Source organism: Myodes glareolus, chromosome 9, assembly GCF_982192425.1.
Source record: "Myodes glareolus chromosome 9, mMyoGla1.1, whole genome shotgun sequence".
Taxonomy (NCBI): domain Eukaryota; kingdom Metazoa; phylum Chordata; class Mammalia; order Rodentia; family Cricetidae; genus Myodes; species Myodes glareolus.
The window spans coordinates 1,718,616-1,741,913 of NC_142034.1; the positions used below are offsets into that span (position 1 = coordinate 1,718,616).

At 46.0% G+C, this 23,298-nt stretch overlaps 1 protein-coding gene across 1 annotated transcript in view; it reads left to right on the forward strand.

Moving 5' to 3' along the window:
• Nploc4 (NPL4 homolog, ubiquitin recognition factor) overlaps window positions 1–23,298 on the forward strand; it is a 45,675-nt gene that overhangs the window by 2,644 nt on the left and 19,733 nt on the right. The window contains exons 2-11 of the mRNA XM_048429437.3: window positions 1,545–1,625; window positions 4,771–4,883; window positions 9,490–9,666; window positions 11,813–11,861; window positions 12,525–12,619; window positions 14,841–14,964; window positions 16,713–16,892; window positions 18,478–18,564; window positions 20,410–20,481; window positions 21,140–21,266. Of these exons, the coding sequence (XP_048285394.1) occupies window positions 1,545–1,625; window positions 4,771–4,883; window positions 9,490–9,666; window positions 11,813–11,861; window positions 12,525–12,619; window positions 14,841–14,964; window positions 16,713–16,892; window positions 18,478–18,564; window positions 20,410–20,481; window positions 21,140–21,266 (1,105 nt within the window). The remainder of the gene's footprint in view (window positions 1–1,544; window positions 1,626–4,770; window positions 4,884–9,489; window positions 9,667–11,812; window positions 11,862–12,524; window positions 12,620–14,840; window positions 14,965–16,712; window positions 16,893–18,477; window positions 18,565–20,409; window positions 20,482–21,139; window positions 21,267–23,298) is intronic.

Here is a 23,298-nt window from a genome sequence, read left to right on the forward strand (position 1 = left end):
TACACAATTTTATGCCCTTTGACAATCGGCACATTCACAGCGATTACTCAGACCAGAATCCAAATGTTGAGCATGCAGAGAACAACAAGTGAAAGCCACTAAACATTGAGAGACACGATTGTGCTGCTTTAGAAAATCCACGCTAATTTTTATTGGATTGATGGAAGTAGACAGAGCTCAGTTGCCTGTGAGCCGCGTGAGTCCGCAGTGTGTCAGGAGAAAGTTTTGTCAGTTTTCATCTGCAAGCATTTTCTATGTTGAGCACCTTTGCTGACTGCTGGAGCAGGATGTGCGCAGAGACCACTTCTGAGGTGTTCCTCTCAGCCCTCGGGGACTGGACAGCAGCTGCCTGGTTTATAGGGTGTGCCACTTCGTGCCAGCATAATGGATGACATCTTCTCGGAAAGCTTGGATCAGTGTGGAAATCAAGACCTTAAAAACTGGCCCATGTGTAGGAGGAGTCTTGTAGGCCAGCCAGCATGTTTAGCTTTGCCTTGCCATGGACATACATTTTATTAAAACCCTGCCTAGAAACCAAACTATTAATAATAGAGTTTACCATGGTATTAAGGGCCTTTATATTACTTTTTAATTAATTTATCGTTTATGTGTGTAGTTGTGTGTGTATATGTGCACGTGTGCACAAATTTATGTGCCCACAAGCATGCGGGATCCTGTGGAGCAGAAGTGAGCATTTTATCCCCTGGACTTGGAGCTACAGACAGTTGAGAGCCGCCATGTAGGTGCTGGGAATTGAACCCGATCTTCTGTTAGAACAGCTATAACTCTTAAAGGCTGATCCATCTTTTCAGCCCTCGTGTGATGCCCTCTTCTGACCTTGAAGGGCAGTACATGCATGTGGTGTACAGACGTACGTTCACGCAGGTAAAACACTTATACATGTAAAATAAAATTAAAAAAAAATATGTCTTACGATGGTGTCATGTAACCCAGACTGGCCTCTTCTGTTGCTCTTGCCTCCACCTCTGGAGTGCTTGTAATTACAGATATTCCCAGCATGCCTAGCCTTGACATTGTATGTATGCTCTCTACATGGAACTATAAGGTGTGTGAGTCAGAGTGTACTCTAGCCCATTTCTCATGTGTTGATGGAGTTGGGGATTGAGACGGGGTAGCATTGAAAATGGGGAGATGGTTTAGTGGGTAAAGGGCTTGCTGGGCGGGCTTGAGGGCCTGCGTTTGGGACACAGAGTTGCACATCTAATCTAGCACTGCAGAAAGGGGAGATGACTGGGGCCTAGCTGCTCGCTGACCAGCCAGTGTAGCTGAAATGGTGAGCCCTGTCCCCCAAAAGCTAGTGGAGAGCAGTAGAGGAAGATGCCCTCTGTGGCTTCCTGGCACCGTGTGTGAATGTGCCGTACCTCTGCGTACTGGGTACACACACAGCATACACAGCAAAGGAAGGTGGGGAAAAGTGACTTTACCTTTAGTTTCAGTAATCCAGACGCCAGAGACTTGAAGTATGAGTCTTAGAGAATGGGTGCCTCGCTGATACACTGACCTTCTTACTTCACTTACAACAGATAATCCGCGTCCAGTCCCCGGATGGAGTGAAGCGCATCACAGCAACAAAGAGAGAAACAGCTGCAACGTTTTTGAAGAAGGTACCTGTGACATCTTTGGGGACTTGTTCCCTCCAGTGTTCCTGTCTGTGCCTTTTCTCATTTCCTTTTTCACTACTGCCACCAGGTTGTCACTTGTGTGACTTTTTCTCTGTATGGTTGAACTGGATACCTGCTAGATCATTTGGTGGTCGTGTGGGTGGGTGGGGCAAAGGTGGGGAGGGAGAAAGGGAGATGGGGCAGGCAGAGACAGACGGAAGCCTCACTCTGTAGGCTAGCCTTGGACTTGAAGCCATTCTCCTGCCTCAGCTTCTTGAGTGCTGCTGGGAATACAAATACGAGTCACCGTGCTGTACTCTGTCTGGATCATATGTCTGTCACGGTTGCTGTCTACCAGACCAAAGGGAGATGGCAAAGGACTTCACAAGAGTAATTTTTGAGAATGAAAAATCTGAACTGAGCGTGGTGCTCACACCTGTGATTTATTCTCAGGAGGCTGAAATGAGAGGTTTAAGGCCTGCATAGGCCTTCTAGTGAGCTGCAGACCAGCCAGAGCCATGGAATGAAACACTTCTCACACACCGAGCAAGGAACATGTTTCATACGAACAGAATTTGGAGAAAACTTCAGTTCGTTAAAAGAAAATTATCAAAAAGAAATGTTTAGAACGATTCCATTCTATTTACTTATTTTTGTTTTGTTTTGAGACAGTGTTTCTCTATATAGTCCTGGCTGTTTTGGAACTCTGTGTAGACCAGGCTGTCCTCAGACTCACAGAGATTTGTCTGCCTCTACCTCTGCCTCTGCCTCTGCCTCCCGAGTGCTGGGATTGAAGGCATGCGCCACCACACTAAGCTCTTTCTTTTTATTTTTTTTGAGATTGTGCTAACTGGCCCAGAACTTGCTATGTAGACCAGATTGGCCTCGTCATGTTGGCTTTGATTTCAGAAAGGTCTGTCTGCCTCAGCCTCCTGATGTATTTATTTTATGAGTGTGAGTATTTTGCCTGTGTGTATGCCTGTACCACATACATGCAGAGTTCATGGTAGGCAGAAAAGGTGTTGGATTCTCCTAGAACAGGAGTTACAAGTGGTTGTGAGGCACCATGTTGATGCTGGTAACTGATTCTGGGTCCTCTGCAACAGCATCCAGTGCTATTAACAGCTGACCCATTTCTCCAGCCCTGCCCCCACCCATCTCCCATCTCTCCAGCCCTGCCCCCACCCATCTTTTTTTAAGGTGTTTTAATGTGTGTGGGTGTTTTGTCTGCCTGTGTTGCTGGGTTTGTAGACATTTACCTGCACACCTGTTTAGCAGACATAACTGGACTGTTCTGGCAATTTTGTCATTTTTAGGTTCACAGATCTGTCAGTAGGATATGTGTACTACCACATACATTGTTTAGTGACTGAAGGCCAGAAGAGGGGTTTCAGATCCAGTGGGAACTGAGTTAAAGATGATTGTGAATTGCCACATGGGTGGTTGGAATTGAACCTAGGTCCTTTGGAAGAGCAGCCAGTGCTCTTAACCACTGAACCATTTCTTCAGGATACTCCTTCCCTCCCCAGTTCTTTTTTAGAGAATTAAAGACATGTATTCATGAATCTGTGTATAGGGAGCAATGAAGAGAGCTTGGGTCAGACCTCAGGTGGATAAGAAGTCTTGAGCAAAGCAGGGACAGTAGCTTTTGTTTTATACTTTGTACCAAAAGCCAGCAAATTGTGGCCCTCCTCTTTTTTATCATTAATATAATATATAAATAAGTGGAAGTAATATAATTCTCAGTTTTATTTGCTATTAGCAGCATTTTTTAAAATTTTTATTTTATTTGCGTTGGTGTTTTGTCTGCATGTCTGTGTGAGGGTGTGAGATCTTGGAGTTACAGACAGTTGTGAGCTGCCATGTGGATGCTGGGAATTGAACCTGGGTCCTCTGGAAGAGCAGTCAGTGCTCTTTAACCACTGAGCCATCTCTCCATCCCCGCTATTAACAACATTTTATAGCCAAGCTCAGTGTCATTCTTTTTTTTTTTTTAAACATTTATTTATTTATGATGTATACAATATTCTGTCTGCGTGTACGCCTGTAGGCCAGAAGAGGGCACCAAACCTCATTACAGATGGTTGTGAGCCACCATGTGGTTGCTGGGAATTGAACTCAGGACCTCCGGAAGAGCAGGCAATGCTCTTAACCTCTGAGCCATCTCTCCAGTCCTGCTCTAGTACTTTTTTTTTTTTTTAAAGATTTATTTATTTATTTATTTATTATGTACACAGTTTTAAGCCTCCACGCCTGCAGGCCAGAAGAGGGCACCAGACCTCATTGCAAATGGTTGTGAGCCACCATGTGGTTGCCGGGAATTGAACTCAGGACCTTTGGAAGAGCAGGCAATGCTCTTAACCTCTGAGCCATCTCTCCGGCCCCATGCTCTGCTCTAGTACTTTTTAAAAGTTATTTGGAAATCACTTTCTGTTCACAGGGTCTAACTCTGCTGAGTCACCTTCTCTGCACGTCCTGTTCCAAAGGGTCCTCTTCTGCCGCTGTTCAAAGGACACTGACTCATTGCATTTTAACTAGCAGAGTTCAGCGTCCAACTTTTCTGTTCTTTGGTCATTCATTAATTGGTGTGTTTGGTGGGGTAGAAAGTTAGGCTGTTGGTAGTGACAAGTTTACACAGTCTAGGCAGGTAGTCAGTTTGGATACAGACTTGGGCTGTAAGGCCATCTTGTTTACAAGATATGTCTGTGTTCAAGATGGCATTATATGGCCAGTTGTAACATGTTTTTTTGACATGTTTTAATTAAATTTGTTTTTGACTTTTCGAAACAGGGTTTCTCTGTGTAACCACCCTAGCTGTCCTGGAACTTGCACTGTAGACCAGACTGGCCTCGAACTCATAGAGATCTGCCCGCCTCTGCCTCCCAAGAGGGACTGAGGTGTGCGCCACAACTGCCCAGCTTAGCTTCAGCTAAGCTGAACATTATTTATACAAGGCCTGTGTTTCCCGTGGACCCTCTTACCTAAGTTGGCCCTGGTATGAGCAGCACAGGTTTTCTCAGAGTGAAGTGACAAGGAACCTGTCTGATGAGCACATTCTGACTTGACCAAGTGTTCCCCCAGTGGTCCTGGCGGCCTGTGGTGTCCTGCTTGCACGCTTCACTCCATTTCTATTGTTTGGGGCTTGTAGGTTGCAAAGGAGTTTGGATTCCAAAACAACGGCTTCTCAGTTTACATCAATAGAAACAAGACTGGAGAGATAACAGCATCATCCAGCAAATCCCTTCATTTGCTAAAAATCAAGTAAGTGTCCTGCGGTGGAGGTGGGAGGAACTAGATCAAGGCCCCAGCTGAGGCTGCCTGGATTTCCTCTTAACCTCTGGGCACTGCTCTAATTATGGCCCTGGTAACTCACAGACACCACTGTGTTGCTTGGCCAATGTGCAACAGTCGTACTAGACCAGCAGTTATTGTTGGCTGGGATTCTGGAATGGTGTTAGGACAAGGTTATCTGAAGTAGGGTCAATGACTTGTCTGGGGTAGATGACTTAGATCCCAGCTGTTGGGGAAGAGATCACGCCACGTCAGCCCCAAAGACAGGCAAGATAGGGTGCCCATTTCTACTTAAGTTGTCAGTGAAGCTCTGGGAAAGGCCTCTTACTCATCTCTTGTTTATGGTGCTTTTGGGACTCTGTGACCTGAGTGCGCAGCGTGCAGAGGTGCAGATGTTTGGCTTTTATGGACAGTGTGCTCCGCCTCTTCTAAACTGGGCGCCTCTGTTAGTGAGCAGACTTTTTTTTATTTTTTTTTTAATTTTATTTATTTATTTTTATTTTTTATTTTTGGTTTTCTGAGACAGGGTTTCTCTGTAGCTTTGGAGCCTATCCTGAAACTAGCTCTTGTAGACCAGGCTGGTCTTGAACTCACGGAGATTTGCGTGTCTCTCTCTCTCTCTCCCGAGTGCTAGGATTAAAGGTGTGTGTCACCACCACTTGGTGCTTGTTCAAATAAACTTTTTTTTTAAAGATTTATTTATTATGTACACAGTGTTCAGCTTCCGTGTATGCCTGTAGGCCAAAAGAGGCACCAGATCTCATTACAGATGGTTGTGAGCCACCATGCGGTTGCTGGGAATTGAACTCAGGACCTCCAGAAGAGCAGTCAGTGCTCTTAACCTCTGAGCCATCTCTCCAGCCCTCAAATAAACTTTTAAAAATTTGAAATACTTTAAAAAATATGTGAAAGTAAAGGACATCCAGAGCTATATAATATGACCTGGTCTCAAGAGAGCTTAAAAAGGACCTGAAGAGATGGTCGGCAGTTAAGGCGACCGACTGCTCTTCCAAAGGACCTGGGTTCGATTCCCAGCAACCGCATGGTTTCTCACTATTGTCTGTATCTCCAAGATCTGACACCCTCACACAGACTTACATACAGGCAAAATTCCAATGCATATAAAAATAAAATAAATAGTTATTTTTAAAAAACTTAAGGAAAGAGAAAGTGTGGCTTGAGTCTACTGACAGTCTGGGAGGCCAAGGAGAACTGAGTTGGAGGCTGTCCCTCCCTCCCACCCCGTGGACCACATTCACAACTGTTCTCTGGGTTCCTTGCCCTGAGACTGAATTGGGTACCACACGGTCTCTGGGTGTTGCCCTTGCCGAGGAGTACAGCGTGTCTGTCTTCCCCTTTCATACTGTCTTGTTTTGAGCTGGAGTTCCTGCTTCAGACTCCAGACGCATACCTTCGCACCACTCTGCTTCCAATACCCGTTTTCTCAACACCGCTGTCACCTTGCTGGAAGTGTTGTCAGGAATGCCAGGCAAGTGCCTTGCCCTCCGACTGTGCCCCTAGATCTCCGTTCCCCACTTAAAAACTTTATTTTGAGACAGTCTTTCTGTGTTGCCCAAGCTAGCTTTGGACTTACCCTTGCTTCTTAGTCTCCTGAGTAGCTGATTACAGGCCTAGCGGAAACATTGTTTGATTCCCTATCACACTGCACTTCAGGGTTCCACGCTGCTCCTAGCTCTTTCTTGGAAGGTTTCTGTTGAATTCTCTGGAGTCTGTGTTCGTGTCTTGTAATTCCAACATTTGAATCCTAGGGCTTCCTTCCTCCCTCATTTCCCCTCTCCCTCCCTCCCTGTCTCTCAGCACTTGTTTCTGTCTACACTTGCTTGAGGGAATTTAGTTCCTTTGAATTTTGTTTTTTTTATTGGGGAGGTGTGAGGAAGCATAGCCTCTAACAGGTTCTCTTTGTTCCAAGTTGTTTTAATGGCATTTGCTCTGTGAACACAAGGGGGTGCTGTGGAGCTGAGACCGGATGTCTTTCTCGTTTTTTTTTTTTTTTTTCTTCTTCTCTTTTTTTGGTCTCCAGGTCCCACTCCATCTGCAGGCCTCTGCTTAGAGCCCTGGAGGGGATTCCCTGCTGCCCATCTGGTGGGAGGAAGCGGACTGGCGTTCTTCTTGGTTTCCAGTTTGAGCTCCTGGATTCTTTTATTTTTTCAGACTTTCCTTAGTCATCTGGGGGTTTTTGTTTTGCTTGTTTTTGTTTTGGATTTGTAATCCAAGCTGGCCTTGATCTTGAGGTGCAGCTAAAATGACCTTGAAATCGTACTGCTCTTGCACTCACCTTTCCAGTGCTGGGATCTCAGGTGTGCACTGGCAAGCCTGGCTGATCATTTGGTTTTATGTGAGTGTTTCAGGCTAACAGTCTTATGGGGCAGGGAGCTCAGGGCCTCCTCTCCTGTTGCCCAGTGAACACTGCAGTCTTGATCAAGTTCTCGATCCTGGCCTTGGCCAAGGGACGGTGGCTGTGTCCTCGTCTGTGCTTACTGACTTCGCTGCTAGCTTTTGGAACCCTGGGTACTCTGTGCCTTTAGAGCTCAGCAGTGCTCTACAGTGTATTTGTTAAAGTTGATCCAGGGTCTGAGCCACGTAGTTTATAGCTAGAAGGTGTTTAGGAATATCTAATCCACTGCTAGAAGCAGAACTTCTGGTACAGTTTGGCAGTTTCATTGCCTACGAATTATGGAGGAATAAGAAGGGGAGAGTGGCTCTTGAGGTCTGCGGCCGTGCTTCTAGGGCCACGAGTCCTGTGGTGTTCGTATTTGCAGACTCTGCTCTTCTTTTGCTTTGCTGGTCAGCACTGGGCCAGCTGTCCTTCCAGCTTTTTTTCTTGTGCATTCTGTTGATGGCAGCTGAAAGTTTGCCAAATGTTCTGTCATCTTCTGTCTTCAAGGCCGGAGCTGATTTAGTGCCACAGCCACCTCTGGTCAGGCATGACCCACAGTGGTTCTGTGAGTAGCTTCAGAGAGAAACGCTCTCCCGCCACAAGTCATGTCAGCTTAGCGTTCAGCAAGGAGATGTGTGGCGGCTCCTTAGTGCTTGGGAATCTGCCCTACAGAGTAAGTGTTGGCATCTTTTGGTGGTATGTTCTTCACAGTGGCAGAAACCAGCAGAGGTGCCCTTTAGCTTAGTGAGCCTACCTCCCTGGGGAATGTTAAGCCAAGAATTTTAGCACTCAATAGTAGAGGCAGGAAGATTCTGAGTTTGAGGCCATCCTAGGCTTCATAGTGAGATATGTTTTTTTCTTTATCTTAGTTAGGATTTCTATTGCTGTGATAAAACATCACAACCAGAAGCAGTGAGGGAGGAAGGGGATTATTTGGCTTACATATCCTGATCACAGTCCACTGAGGGGCAGGCAAGGCAGGAACTGAAGCAGAAACTATGAAGAAATGCTCATTCTTTTAAAAAAAAATTATACATACAGTGTTCTGTCTGCCTCTATGCCTATACACCAAAAGAGGGCACCAGACCTTATTACAGATGGTTGTGAGCCACTGTGTGATTTCTGGAAACTGAACTCAGGACCCCTGGAAGAGCAGTCAGCCAGTGCTCTTGACCTCTGAGCCGTCTCTCGAGCCCCAGATACTCTGTTCTTAATGACTTGCGCGGCCTGCCTTCTTAAACACTCCAGGACCACCTGGCTAGGAGCAGGCCTACCAATAATGGGCTGGACCCTCCACATGCATTGCTAATTAAGAAAATGTCCTATAGGCTTGCCTATAGACCAGGCCTTTTTTGTTGTTGTTGTTGTTGTTTTGGTTTTTGCTTTTTAGAAAAGGGTTTCTTTATGTAGCCCTGTCTGTCCTGAAACCCACTTTGTAGACCAGGGTGGGCTGGAACTCAGATCTGTGGGCCTCTGCTTCCCAAGTATTAAGATGAAAGGCATGAGTCACTACTGCCTGGCCCTATAGGCCAGTCTTCTGGAGGCGTTTTCTCAATTGTGGTTTCCTATTTTTCTAGTTTGTGTCTAACTGATTTAAAAAAAAATAAATAAGAAATAAAAAAACAAAACCAAAAACCAGGACAGCCAGGATTGTGCCTGTGGTGTTGAATGTGGCAGATGTTTGAGGCTGTAGATGAGAAGAGCAAGATGTGAAATAACTTCTAAGTCAGTAGTTGCAGCTTCACGTCTGTGTGCTTGTGAATCAGTGACGGCCTCATCCGTGTCTGGGTGCTTGTATATGAGCTACGTAGATGGATGGAGAGCTGAATACAGGGCTTAGGAGTGGCAGAGAAGGAGCCGTACCAAGAAGGAGCAGAAGGGCTGCCATCAGGGCCCAGGCGAGCACAAGCTGTGTTACATGTACAGTCAGACACTAGGTGTATCTCACGACTTTCAAAATAAATTGGTAAGAGAAGTTAAATTTCAGAGAATCTGCACTGATATGTATAATGCCAAGAAACAAATGATTCTGTTCTCTTAAAATTGGGAGCTTCCCTATGTAGGGCTTTAGGCTGTAGGATTTGTCTTTGGAAGCTATCAGATTCACAAATCCACACCAAACTGTGTGACTTGGTTTTGGAGGAAAGAATGGCATTTGACGTTTTGTCCTTTGAACAGGCATGGTGATTTGTTGTTCCTGTTTCCCTCGAGCCTCGCTGGCCCTTCCTCTGAAATGGAGACATCGACCTCAGTAGGGTTAAAGGCCTTTGGTGCTCCTAATGTGGTTGAAGATGAGATCGATCAATATCTCAGCAAACAGGACGGGAAGATTTATAGGAGCCGGGACCCACAGCTGTAAGTGCTCCGTAAGGCTCCTGCCTCTGATGGGCGCCTAATGGATCATTAGAGGAAATAGTTCAGAGCTTTTGTAATCTTAGCCATTGTGTGCAGGCTAGCTCATGAGAAGTTCCATGTTAGTAAGTATCTGGTAAAGGTGAAAGATCTGAGTTTGGCCATCTGTTTTCACATTATTTTACTGCATGTTACCTTGGCAACTTTAAAGTAGATTCCACACAATGATTAGTAGGAATATAAGCCTGATGGAAGTGCACACACCTTAGTCAGCATTTAGGAAGCAGAGGCAGGTAGGTCTCTGAGTCTGAGGCCAGATTTGTTTAGAGTGAGTTCCAGGACAGCCAGGGAGGTTACACGGAGAAATCTGTCTCAAAAAAACAACAGACAAACAAGAAATATTAGGAGTATGTGAACACTAAGACTGAAAGGTGTCTAGGGACACTAGGGTCTATTCTGGGGTCCCTTTAGATACATGGCCCCTCCCACCAGAAGAGACTGATGATTCAGTAAGGGCTAAGGCTCTGACTTCTCAGGAGCAATAGCATGGCCATCGGTAGGACAACCTGGGCACTAGGTGCCAGTTAGGGACTGGAGAAATGGCTCGGCAGCTAAGATTGCTGCTGTTCTTAAAGGGGACCCAGTTTGATTCTCAGCAGCTACATGGCAGCTTACAGCTCACGGAGGCAAAGTACCCATCCACATACAATAAAACAGGGACACCAGCCAGAAACATCTGGATTGACTCTTAGCAATGTGGATGAATGGGAGTGGAGCTGTTGGTCTCTGCAGTGGGTCCTTATAAGGGTCAGGGACTGACACTGGGACCCTGGAAATCGTAAGTGCTACATCAGCAACTTGTGTGTAAGGTCGACTAGGCACAGATGCTGCTCAGCTGCAGTGGCTGGAGCCTCTACGATGCCCTTCCTTTGTGTTTCTCCCCAGAAATTCACCATGGTCTGGGCTTTCATGTCTATTTTTAGAACACCTGCTCCCATGTGTTAATTTTGCTCTTCAGAAATAAGCCTGCCTCTTACTATAGAGGAAGTACAGAGTCCACCTCTTTTCTTTTCCCTTTCTTTTTTCTCCCCCATGATGGGTTTCTTTGTGAACCCTAGCTGTCTTTGAACTTGTTGTGTAGACCAGGCTGGCCTAAAACTCATAGGATCTGCCTGCCTGAGTGTTGTTGTGATTAAAGATGTGCTACATCACGCCAGGGTTAGGCAAGACACTCACCTGCTCCATTAAGCCTCTCTTGGTTGTGCCACCAATGCCTAGCTAGTCTAGTTCTTTGTTTCTTAGTAGGACTACAGTTTGACTTTGCTCACGATCCCACTGCTGCCCTCATAGCCGTGAGCATCTCGCTTCCCAGGGGCCTGGGATATCTTTGGTGTCCTTGTGTCTCCTGGGTGTGCATGATGCGCACATTTCAGACCTAGGGCTGCTTGTGCAGCACCATCAGGGTTTCTACCCTTTTCATTCAGCATTGGCTGTTTTTGTGGGTTCAGGCGTGCAGGATTTTTTTGTGTATCCTTGGCTGTCCTGTAACTCACTCTATAGATCAGACTGGCCTTGAACTCGGAGATCCACCTGCCCCTACTGCTCAAGTGCTGGGATTAAAGGTGTGCACCACCACTGCCCAGCTTTTCCTTAACATTTTTATTTAATGTGACTTTAAGACATTTTATTTTCCATGTTGGAGATGGAGCATCACCTTGGGTGTTTGGTAAGCACTATTTATTTTTAGTTAGTGTCATGTTAAGCAGTCAGTATTTATAAAGCTACTGGTTTAATGGTCAGGTTTCTCACTTTCCTTTTCCTTCATTTCCCCTCCTTTTCCATTTCTTCTCCTCCCCACACCATTTTTCCTTTCTTCTCTACCCTTTTCCCATCTTTTTGAGACAGGTCCTCTCTGTGTGGCCCTATCAGCCAGACTGGCCTTGAATTTGCTTGAGTCTTCTCTGCCTCCTGTAATTTTCTTCTGATACATATCAGAATAAATAATAGATATTGCAATGGAAACATCTGCATTTGTAGGGAAGCACTTACCAAAGTGTGATATACGTTTTAAATATCAGAACTATTGGGAAGTAACAACAGAAAATGACCTTGTGCCCCTGTGCTTCTTTTTACCCTGTGCGCTCTCCAGGTGTCGCCATGGCCCCTTGGGGAAGTGTGTGCATTGTGTCCCACTGGAGGTAAGTCTGCACAGGGAACTTTTGGCTGGGCAGTGTGGTTGGCTGCTGAAAGAGCTGGCTCAGCACTTCCTAGTCCCTAAACTTGGGGGTGTTGTGTCTCTTAAAAGAATTTTTCTATTTATCGTCTTTAGGCCAATATCGTCTGTGCAGTACAAGTGGCACAGAGAATCTGAGACTTATTTATGGGAGTGACCTTCTAGGGGATTGAATGGCCAAGGCGTTGTGTGCTGATGAAGAATATGTGCGGTTGTCTCTGACTCGTGATTATTCTCTGACACATGGCTGGGCTCTCGCTTCCTGCTTGTCATGGCTCTGATTGACTGTGTCTGAGTCCTGTGTCTTCTGTTGATTTATTTGTCTGTCTGTTTCTCTCTCTCTCCTCTGTGTGTGTGTGTGTCAGTGAGGATTGACTCAGGGCTGTGCTACTAAGTTGTATCCTGAGGCCTTTTGTGACTTACAAAATTTTCTTAGAGCTGTAGTCTTTAATAGATGTGTATTTTATCTTGAAAATGTAACTCGTACAGAGAAAAGCTTGATTCTAACCTTGAACCAGTGAATACCCAGCTTTGCCTCCTTCTCTGTCTGATCCCCTGCACAGTAAGATTGAAGTCTCATGTACCCTGGCAGACCCATGACCACTCATTTCCTGTATATTGTTGATAGCCATTTGATGAGGACTATCTGAACCACTTGGAGCCTCCTGTGAAGCACATGTCCTTCCATGCCTACATCCGGAAGCTGACTGGAGGGGCTGACAAGTAAGTACCCTACACTGGCCCTGGCATCCAGACTCTTATGCATGTCTGATGGTTCTGTGTATAGTCTCTGGGCGTGGGGATGCAGAAGAGAAGGAAGGCAGTGCACAGAGCAGTTGTCCTGAATATTGTCTATCCTCGAAGCAGGGAAGAGAATCTGGCAGATGTCCTGCTGTACATCCACAGTGCGCAGGACAGCAGACAGACTCACAGCTGATGGTAGGTGTGGAGTTGCCTGGTGAACCTCTGTGTCTCACCACCTCTGCGCTACCCTGTGAGGATCTCAGTTCACCAACCTTAGCACCTGCCTGCTCCTTCCCTAGGGCTCTCCTGTTTGTCAAGTTCACTTTTACAGCTGTAATGGGGCTGAAGCCACAACTCTATATGGGTTGCAGTCTGGTACCACAGGGCTCCAGTTAGCACTTGATCAGGTGGATGGTGTAATCAGCCTCCTCTTTGCCCAATTCTGGTGGCCGGAAAGGTGAACTAAGACTGGTGTTTGTTTGACTTTTTTTTTAGACTTTGCTATGGAGCCTTAAACTTGAGATCCTCTTGCCTCAGCCTCCTGAGTGCTGGGAGTGCAGATGTATACTGCCTCTCCAGGCCGCATTTGTTTTCTTTTTGACCTGTGTTGAATGTTTGTCTGTGTAACTCCTTTTGTGTGCACCTGACCAGAGAGTAACAGACCTGCTGGTGGCTTTGTACTTCCTGTCACTGATAAGAAGAGATGGCACTGGGTCCAAGTCAAGCTGCTCACATCCAAAATTACTTTTTAATTTTATTTATTTTGGTTTTTTGAGCTAGAGTTTCTCTGTAGTCCTGGCTATCTTAGAACTTAACTCTGTAGACCAGGATGTCTCCAACTTCAGAAATCCTCCTGCCTCTTGAGTGCTGGGATGACTGTTTAAAATGTTAGACTGCGAATGGAGTGGAGCTGGAGAGATGGCTCAGCAGTTAGAGCACTGGCTGCTCTTCCAGGGGACCTGGGTTTAATTCCCAGCTCCCACAGGGCAGCTCACAACTCTCTGTAACTTCAGTTCCAGGGGACCTAACACCAATGGACATAAAATAAAAATAAATAAATTAAAAAACAAAGCAAAAAACCCAACCTTCAAAAAATAAAAAAGGTTAGACTAGGAGCAAATCATCACCAGAGATGCACACTTGACTGTCAGCGGGGAGCTGTGGGATTTACTGTCGGAGGCGCCCACTCATTTCCGTCAGTCTGGGTCAAGGAAGGACTCCTGCTGTGCAAAGCTTAGAAACAGTGGTTTTACTTCCCCCCCCTCCCCCCCCCCCCCCCCCCCCCCCCCCCCCCGCTCAGATGCTGGTTCATCCTGGGCTTGTGAAAAAGCATTTAGTACCAGGGTAATCACACACCCCCTTATTTTCCTTTTGGTTTTTCGAGACAGGGTTTTTCAGTAGCTTTGGAGCCTGTCTTGGAACTAGCTCTTGTAGACCAGGCTGGTCTCGAACTCACAGAGATCCTCCTGCCTCTGCCTCCCGAGTGCTGGGATTAAAGCCGTGCATCACCACTGCCTGGCTGCAATTTTTATTTATAAAACAAATGTTACATTTTACAACTTAAATATGTATAATTTTTTTGGGTCCATTATGTCTTAATAAAGCTGAGGGAGGGATAAGAAAGAAAATGGAGGTTGGTGAGATATGACAAGGTAAAGGAACTTAACTGCATGGCGGCCTAGGTTTTAAATTCAGTCCCTGACCAGGCCCCACATGGTGGGAGAGAACTAACAGTTGCAAGTGACCGCTGACCTCCACATGTGCATACATGTGTGAATGCACACACACACACACTAAATATATACAATGTAATAGACAACTTGTATAAAGCAAAAAAGTGAAATTAATGGAGCATTCTGTGATTGAGAAAACCAACATCACTTATGCAGAAACCCCCTAGGTCAGTGGTAAGTAGTTCTACTACTTCCTCACTGGTGTCCAAAGACACAAAACAGACAGAAGAAATCCTAATCAGATTTCCCCTGGGAATAAGGATGTTCTGCAGATGAGTAGACTCTGGGCTAGTAATGTCCTCAGTCACTGATGGGCTGCGTCTGCTCTCGCTGGCACAAGGTAGATGACAGGGATTCAGCAGTGTTCTCACTGTCCGCTGGTGGAAGCTGTCTCACACACCCTGCTAGTCTCCGCCTTGGAACCCACTGTTGTCATGTGTAACTTGGTCTCTTGTCTTCTCCCTCAGGGGGAAGTTTGTTGCCCTGGAGAACATCAGCTGCAAGATTAAGTCAGGTTGTGAGGGACACCTCCCATGGCCAAATGGTATCTGCACCAAATGCCAGCCTAGTGCCATCACGCTGAACAGACAGGTGAGGCTGCCTGTGGTGTTGTTATTTATTGTCATGACTGACAAATGGACACTTCCTTTATGGTGTTCCGTCCCTCCATCCATTTATTTGTATTTTTAGTTACATGTTTTTTTGTTCTGTTGTGGTTTTTGTTGTTGTTGTTTGTTTGTTTTTGAGACAGGGTTTCTCGCATAGCAGTGGCTGTCCTGGAACTCTGTAGACCAGGCTGGCCTTGAACTCAGAGATCTACCTGCCTTTTCCTCCGAGTGCTGGGATTAAAGGGGTGTGCCACCACACCTGGCATTAGTTGCCTGTGCATTGTGTGTTTGTGTAAGGTGTGTGCCAGTACCAGAATAGAGAAGAAGAGGGTATTAGATCCTCTGGAATTAAAGTTAAAGGGAGTCTTAAGCCTCTTGATGTGGTTGCTAGGAACTGAAGTTGGATCCCTTGGGCAGCAAGTGCTCATAACCGCTGAGTCATCTCTCCAGCCCCTCTGGTGTTTTTAGATCTGCCTTTCTGTGGCAGTCATAAATGAAGGATAAGTTTCTAGTGCTTGCAGGTGTGGGGTTTAGAGTTTTGATTCCATTTGGTTAGCTTGTGCAGAGAATGGATTTTTCTTTAAAAGGCATTTAAAAATATTTATTATTTTTATTTTATATGTATTTGCCTGCATGTATGTATGTATTGTGTGTGCATGCGGCCAGAAGAGGAACTGGAGTTATAGGTAGTTACAAGTAACTGAGCACTGTGAAGGGAACTCTGGTCCTCTGATGGAGAAGCCGGTGCCCTGAACTACTGAGCCATCTCTTCAGACCCTTCCTCATTTTATATTTATTTTAGTTATTTTGTTGTTTATTTTGGGAGGTGGGATTTTTCTTGGAGATTTTCAGACACTCAGCGGTTGTGACTTTGCCTTTAAAAATGTGTTACATGGGATCTGGCAATACAGCTTCAGACATCTCTTCAGAGATCTGCTCAGGTTATTGATTGATAAAATCCTCCTTTCCCTGTTCCCCTGATCTCTAAAGAACAAAGCAGTTTGCCTGCCTGTTCTCTCTTCCCTTCCCTTCCCTTTCCTCCCCTCCCCTCCCCTCCCCTCCCCTCCCCTTCTTTCTCTCTTCCCTCCCTCCCTCCCTGCCTCCCTCTTTCCCTTCCTTCCCATGTTTTAGAGGCGGTCTCCAACTGTTTCCTTTAGTCCAGATTGGCCTCAGACTCGGCAGTCTTCTTCCTGCATCACCCTCTTGAGTGCTGGGTTAGTATTGTGGACCACTGTGTCTGGTCAGAGTAGGTTCTTAAATTTGGGATTTGTTTGTTGTTTGCAGGGTCTTAAACTCCAGTGCACATGCTAGGCAAGTCAATGATGTACCCCTGACCACATCCTTGAACTACATCTCAAGCCTGTTTACCTTGCTAAAGGAACTAAAGAAGGCTGGGTCAAAGCTGAAATAAAAACAAATGGGTCTTGGACTATGGCTTAGAGACTTAGAACACTGCTGCTCTTGCAGAAGTCCCAGGTTTGGTTTCCAGCACACACATGGTATCTCACATCTATAACCATGGTCCCAGACCTCCAAGGACACCATGTGTGTGGGTGGCGCACAGACACACACATAAGCAAAACACCCATATACATAAAAAACAAAACTAAATCTTAAAAAAAAATAACAACAACAACAACTAATATTTTCACTAGATTTTTTTTTCTTGAAAAAAATCACATTGTTTCTGGTAGAATGTTTTACTTAAGCCCACGTTTGTTAATTCTACAGAAATACAGACATGTGGACAATATCATGTTTGAGAACCACACTGTTGCTGACCGCTTCCTTGACTTCTGGAGAAAGACAGGCAATCAGCATTTCGGGTATTTATATGGACGGTACACAGAACACAAGGACATTCCCCTTGGCATCAGGGCTGAAGTGGCTGCGATTTATGAGCCGCCTCAGGTACACGGATGCGGGACCGGCCATGCGTGACGGGGGCGGGTTCTTTCTGAGGTGCTGAAGTACCCTTTCCAGATGGCCTCTTTCCTTGTTTTTGCTATCTCTTGCTGTACACTCTTAGGCATGCACACATTATACATATGTGCACATGAAATTATTGAAGAATAAGATCACAGCCTTGCCAGGTTTAATCCCAGCATTCGGGAGGCAGAGGCAGGTGGATCTCTGTGAGTTTGAGGCCAGCCTCATTCTGCACAGAGCAAGTCCTAGGACAGACTCCAAAGCTACAGAGAAACCCTGTCTTGAAAAACAAAAACGAAACAAACAAAAAAGATCACAGCCTTATTTCAAATAGCTCTTTAGGGTAGACTTGTCTAGCTGTCACAAGTTCCAGGTCTATAATCTGTGTGGTGGCACATGCCTGTAACCCCGGCATTAGAGAGATGAAGGCAGGAGGATCAGAAGTTTAAGCTCATCCTTAGCTGCATAGCAAGTTGGAGGCCAGCCCAGGATTCACAAGACTTTGCATCAAAAACCAAAAGTTCCCAAAGGAAGCATATATACGGACAGACTCTTTGAAGATGTATCATAATGTACGTGCTCGTTTATTTATTTATTTATTTATTTATTTATTTATTGAGACAGGGGTTTTTTTTTGTATAACAGCCCTGGCTGTCCTGAAACTCACTCTGTAGACCAGGCTGGCCTCAAACTCACAGAGATTTGCCTGCCTCTCCCTCCTGAGTTCTGGGACTAAAGGTGTGAGCCACGACCGCCTGGCTGCCACTTTGCCTTCTAGGTCCCTGTAACCAGATTCTGGCTTAGAGAACCTGCCTGGGCTTGGTAAGCTCTGTTCATTTCAGGAAATGGCCTCTGTTACCACTTAAAAATTCTCTTTCTCTAATTCTTCTTGTTTTTGATTCCAAACAGGGCTTCTCTATGTAGCCCTGGCTGTCCTGGAATTTGCTCTGTAGACCAGGATGGCCTGGAACTCAAATTCTTCTGCCTCTGCCTCTGCCTCTGCCTCCTGAGTAGTGGGATTAAAGATGTGGGCCACCACTACCTGACTTCCTCTAAATTTCGTAGGTTTATTTTGTGTATACACAGTGGAGGTCAGAAGACAACGTTGGGACTTGGCAGCTCTTGGCTTGTTGAGCCCTCCGTTTAGGCTGCACGTGATCCGCCACAGCCACAGCCTACAGGTGCTCTAGCGGAGTGTCCCACTCCTGCTAAGCAGGCTACGATTTGGGTGTACGTTTATTTTCTTGGTTCTGTAGCCAAGACACTGAGCCAGAGGGACAGTGCACCAAAGCGGTTCTGGGATGTCTACCACCTTGCAGTGGTAGTCTGCCTTCCAGCAGGGCTGTCTAGAGCAGAATTACCTGTCTGCTGGAGTTCTGAAAGCAGCTCTATTCCCCAAGTGAAGGTATCCTTTAGGTACATAGCAGACCAGCCTTCCTTGGGCCCAATTATGTTTGTAGCTGCAGATCTTCAGCAGGGGTGGAACTGGCAGGTGGAGGTGGAAGTTGTAGAGGCACTGCCCATCAATTCTGTCTTCTAACTGTTTTCCAACTATACTTCCTCATAGATTGGTACACAGAACAGCCTGGAGCTTCTAGAAGATCCGAAAGCTGAGGTAGTTGATGAGATTGCTGCCAAGCTTGGCCTGAGGAAGGTATGAGGCCTCTGCCAGCCAGGTGACCCTGGGGAATCCTGGGCTCCATGCTGGGGGAATCCACAGGTGGAGTGGCTAAGTCTGGTGTGGGACCAAACCCCTAGCTGACAACGTAAGCTAAACCCCTTTGGACCCTCGTTTGTGTTCATTAGTGCAAATTGCTTTGATGGTTCGGATGTAGAGTGAGGTGAGCATTCTCTGGCACACGCAAAGGTGAGCGTTATGGCACATGTATGTCAGCCTTGATCCCCCCAGCTCTGCTGGCTGAGGGCCTGCTGCACAGAGCAAGACTCTTAACTATGAACCAAGTAAAGGGGCAGTCACCGTACCTGAGGACAGTTACCACATTGAACTCTGTGGGTGTACTCACTGCTCATGTGGCTTGCTTCACTTTCTGTCCTAGGTTCCTGGTACCCTTCCTGCATCAGCATTGATCTGTGTCTAATGTAGGTCACCAAACCCAAAGTTTTCATGGGTCCTGCGTCAGTTTTTAGATAGGAGGAAAGAGTCCTTTCAGTCCGTGCTTTGATGAAGGTCCTAAGGATGAGGTTGTACCTTTTTTGTTTTAAGGCACATTCTTGTTTTGTAGCTCTCACTGATCTCAAACTTAAATCCTCCTGCCTCCTTAGACTCCCACTGTGAAGATTACAGATGTGTGCTACCATCCCTGGCTTGTTAGTATTTACAGATTCACTGAACTATAAGTTTGAATGAAGTCCAGCTCAGTATTAGTAGCCGTGTAAGTTTTGCCCTTTACTTGGACAGAGAGAAATGAGCTGTGTCGTCTTACCTCTAAGTGGGCAAGAAAACCTAGGAATATGACTGAGGGAGTCGCAGCATAGTTTTCCCTGTTGAGGCAGAATACCCTACAGATCCTGGAGTCAGCACCTCAGTGTCAGGTTGTAGTGTAGTGCGAATTCCGGGAGTTCTTTGTTCAGGAGAGAAACTGGTCCACACTTGTGTTCATAACAACATAATATAAAGTCTGAAGTTACTTAAGTTACTATCAAAATCCAAGTTCCTTGGCTCGCTCTTACCTTAGCCTGATTTGAACTCTGCTTATTAAATGGATCCTCAGTACTTGCTTTCTGTGGTACCATCCTTTCTGGTTTGTGCTCATCTGAGCATTGTTAAAACAGCAGTGATCCATAGTGTACCAGTCTGCTGGAGAGGGTGGCGGCCATCTGTCAGTTTTCACAAGGATGCAAGTGGATGCCTTGTCCTCTAGCTCCAGTCTGACAGGCTCTCGGCTCTCAGCACCTTCTGACTCTGGAGGCCAAGGGCAGCCTAGATGACAGAGCATGCAGACCGTGTTGCAGTGGGGCATTGAGGCTGCACAGTACCTGGGTTCTAGGATTGGCCCCAGTCATGTAGCTTTAGGCCTTGTGCCCTCAGCTGCCCCCGTGCTGCCTGGCAAGCTGAGCCCTCTGTTGTGGCCTTCCTTTCATCTTAGGTGACTCTCCACAGAGTCTGTTTCTTCCTTGTTCAGGACCTACCCCAGGACACCTTGCTGCTTGCTTCTTGTCTGTCTTCCTTTTCGGAGCTTAAACTCCTTGGTGCATCCTGTTGGTCTCAGTCTCAGTCACAAGATGTTCTGACTTCTAACAAAGTGTGGGCCTGAGTGGTCCTGAGCAGAGTCTGTTTGCAATGGATGAATGTTTGTCATGGCAGCACCAGAGGAAGGTGCCAGTTTCTCCCTGGCAGCAGAGCCAAGGAACTGTGCTCTCAGCTTTACCTGGCTCAGGAGCCAGAAGGGTTGTCTGAAGGGCACTGCTTTTATGCTCCCTGGACAGAAGCCGTCTGTTGTATGGAGATACTCAAAAGATGCTTTCCTTTTCCATTAAGGTTGGATGGATATTCACGGACCTTGTCTCAGAAGATACCCGAAAGGGTACAGTCCGATACAGTCGGAATAAGGTGAGATGGAGACAGGAGTGTTGCTTGGCCCAAGACCTCGTTAAGGTAGAGCTGACTTGGACCTCTGTCTCTGCACAGCTTGCAAATGACTCTGAAGACGTGCTTCCTAGTGGAGGCTCAGCCTGCTGGGTCTGCTCCCCGGGCTCTCTGCCCTCCTAGTTTGGGTGGTTTTAATGTGAGTCCCCAATGGCTAGGAATTATAAGTGTTTGTCTCAAGTATTTTTGAGGTGCAGTAGCTTAGCTCTTTACTTTTTTTTAGGACAAGGATCTCAGTATATAGCGTTGGCTAGCCTGCAACTCACTGTGTAGACTAAGCTGGCCTCGAACTCAACAGTTCCACAACCTCCCTTTGCTTCCCAAGTGCTGGCATTAGAAGTGCTCTTTATTATTTTTTTTATTTAAATTTAATTTGATTGATTTATTGTGCATGTGTGCACATGTGTGCCATGGCACACATGTGGAAGTCGGAACAGCTTGTAGTTGTTTCTCTCCTTTCACCATGGGGGGCCTTGGGATCGAACTCAGGTCAGTCAGTCTTTAGTAAGCATCTTTACCTGCTTTTATCTTGCTGGCCCAGCTCTTAATATTTTCTGCAGAAGAAATGGAAGCTTGTTTTGACACATGCTTTGAATTTGATATGCCGCCTCTCTTGGCTTAGGACACCTATTTCCTGAGTTCAGAAGAATGCATCACTGCAGGAGACTTTCAAAACAAGCACCCCAACATTTGCCGGCTCTCTCCCGATGGGCATTTTGGATCCAAGTTTGTTACTGCAGTGGCCACAGGTATAAATGGGACAGAGTGACGCCATAGGTACTACTACTGCCCATTAATGTTTGTTCTTCTTTGCAGCAGCTTTTCATCCTTAATTTGGTTATAATAAGCTTCTTAATGAACTTTTGGGGGCATAGATTCTTCATTTTGTTTTACAATAAAAATTCTGAGTTAGCATCATCCATGAGACTGGGGCCAAGTCAGAACTTCTCCATGGCTATCTTCAGGTCTAATGTTCTCATCACAAGTCTAGGGTAACTCTTGCTTTGGATTTGTGCCCCTTTTCAGCAGCTAGAAATGACTGTGCCAGAAGAGAGACTTCTGCTGTCCTGACTCACTCACTTGACATTATGTATGGGACTGCCTTTCTAAACGATTTCCACGAAGTTCTTTTGGGAGTGATATGTGTTAAATAATACACGTCTTACACTATAACTATATAGTAGTAGGTTGCAATCTATACAAACGTACCAGATCCTTGATTATATCCCTAAGGTGCTGTTCTACATAAAAGTCAGACATAGGGCCATAGAATTGAAAGGTGAAGGGATTTGGAAATTGAGAACCAAACTGTAAGCATGTGATCCACTTAGCTAGATTTTAAAGTAAGCATGATTCTGACTGTGAAGGTCTCATCTCCCTGAGGAACCAGCAGTCCTCTTGTCTAAGTGACCTACTTTCTGGTTCTTACAGTGTCCTTGCCAGTTCACACAGCCTGTATTCAGGGTCCTCATTCAGGCTTCTGTTTTCTTAGAATGCCCCTACCAGTTCACACTGCCTGAGCACCGGGACCTAGATCGGGTCTCTGCTGCCATTAGATTACTGGTTGAAGAGACTGTCACCTTGCCAGGGTTTTTAAGCCTTACTAAATGCTAGCAAGCGTGTCTTTCCGGTGGCCTGTGTAGATTTTTTTTTTTTTTTGAGTGAATTCCTGAGTGAGAGATGCAGTAGCGTCTGCTCTGTTATGTTGATAGCAAAGGCATGTTAATTATTGCACATATGGGTTGGTGACATAATTTTCTAAATTGTTGCTACAGTTGAGTGCTGAAGGGAGTGAGTGGAGGTGTTGGCTAGGATTAAGATCACCAGAAAGTCTTTCTTGTGGGTCGGTAAGGCAGAGGGCACTGACAAGAACGGCAGGTGTGAGGGTGCTGTATGGTCTGGATACACACAGGGCTGAGCAAGAGATCTGCCGTAGCTCCATCCTGATCGCCAGGGGGATGGATGGCCTCCTGAGATGCCTCATGCTTTATCTTGCTCAAGCTGAGCCGTGTGCCCCTCAGTAGGTATTTCAGTTGTGTACGTATGTTTTCATAGTGGTTTATAAAGCAACATAGGGGTTGCCTACATGAACGTGTAGGGGGCGGAGATATGGATCAGTCCTTATTGTTTGTGAAACCTCTGTGTCTGGAAGGATACCTAGCAATTTCAACATCCCACAGAAGCCGGCAGTGACCTGCACTGAGACAGCCAGAAACACCTTCAGAGACTTCCAGCACTGAGAATGGTTGTTCTGGGCACCTGTCGGCTTCCATAGTAATTCAGCTTCTTAAATTACTGTGTCTATGGGGAATTGATCCCATGGGCCAAAGGAACCCGCACATTTTTAGGTTTTTAAGTATCTTACATCTTGGAGACTGGTTACCTTCAGTTACTGAGTCACATTGCTTGTTGAGAGCTTGGAAATCAGATCATCCATGAAATCTTTGCTTCCAGAATTGTCTCTTAAAGGATCTGGAGCTATGCAGTAATGGCTGACCTTGTTTGTTGCTTTTCTGATGTTGGTGCCTGTTGTCATCATCCTCCAGATGGAGCCCTGACTGAAGAAGGGCTGCACAGGGCTGCAGACCCTCGTCCAGGGCCTGAGCCACCAAGGTTTCTAACTTTCCCCGTGTTAGGGTCTTTGACCAACGACAAGTGGGGACCCTGGAGAGGTACTGGGAAATATCCTGCTGCAGTCCCATCTCCTCGTCGAAGAGGAAGCTGGGAGCTTACATGTTTATAATCTACACCCTGGGAGTTGGTTGTCGAGGACCGGCCTCA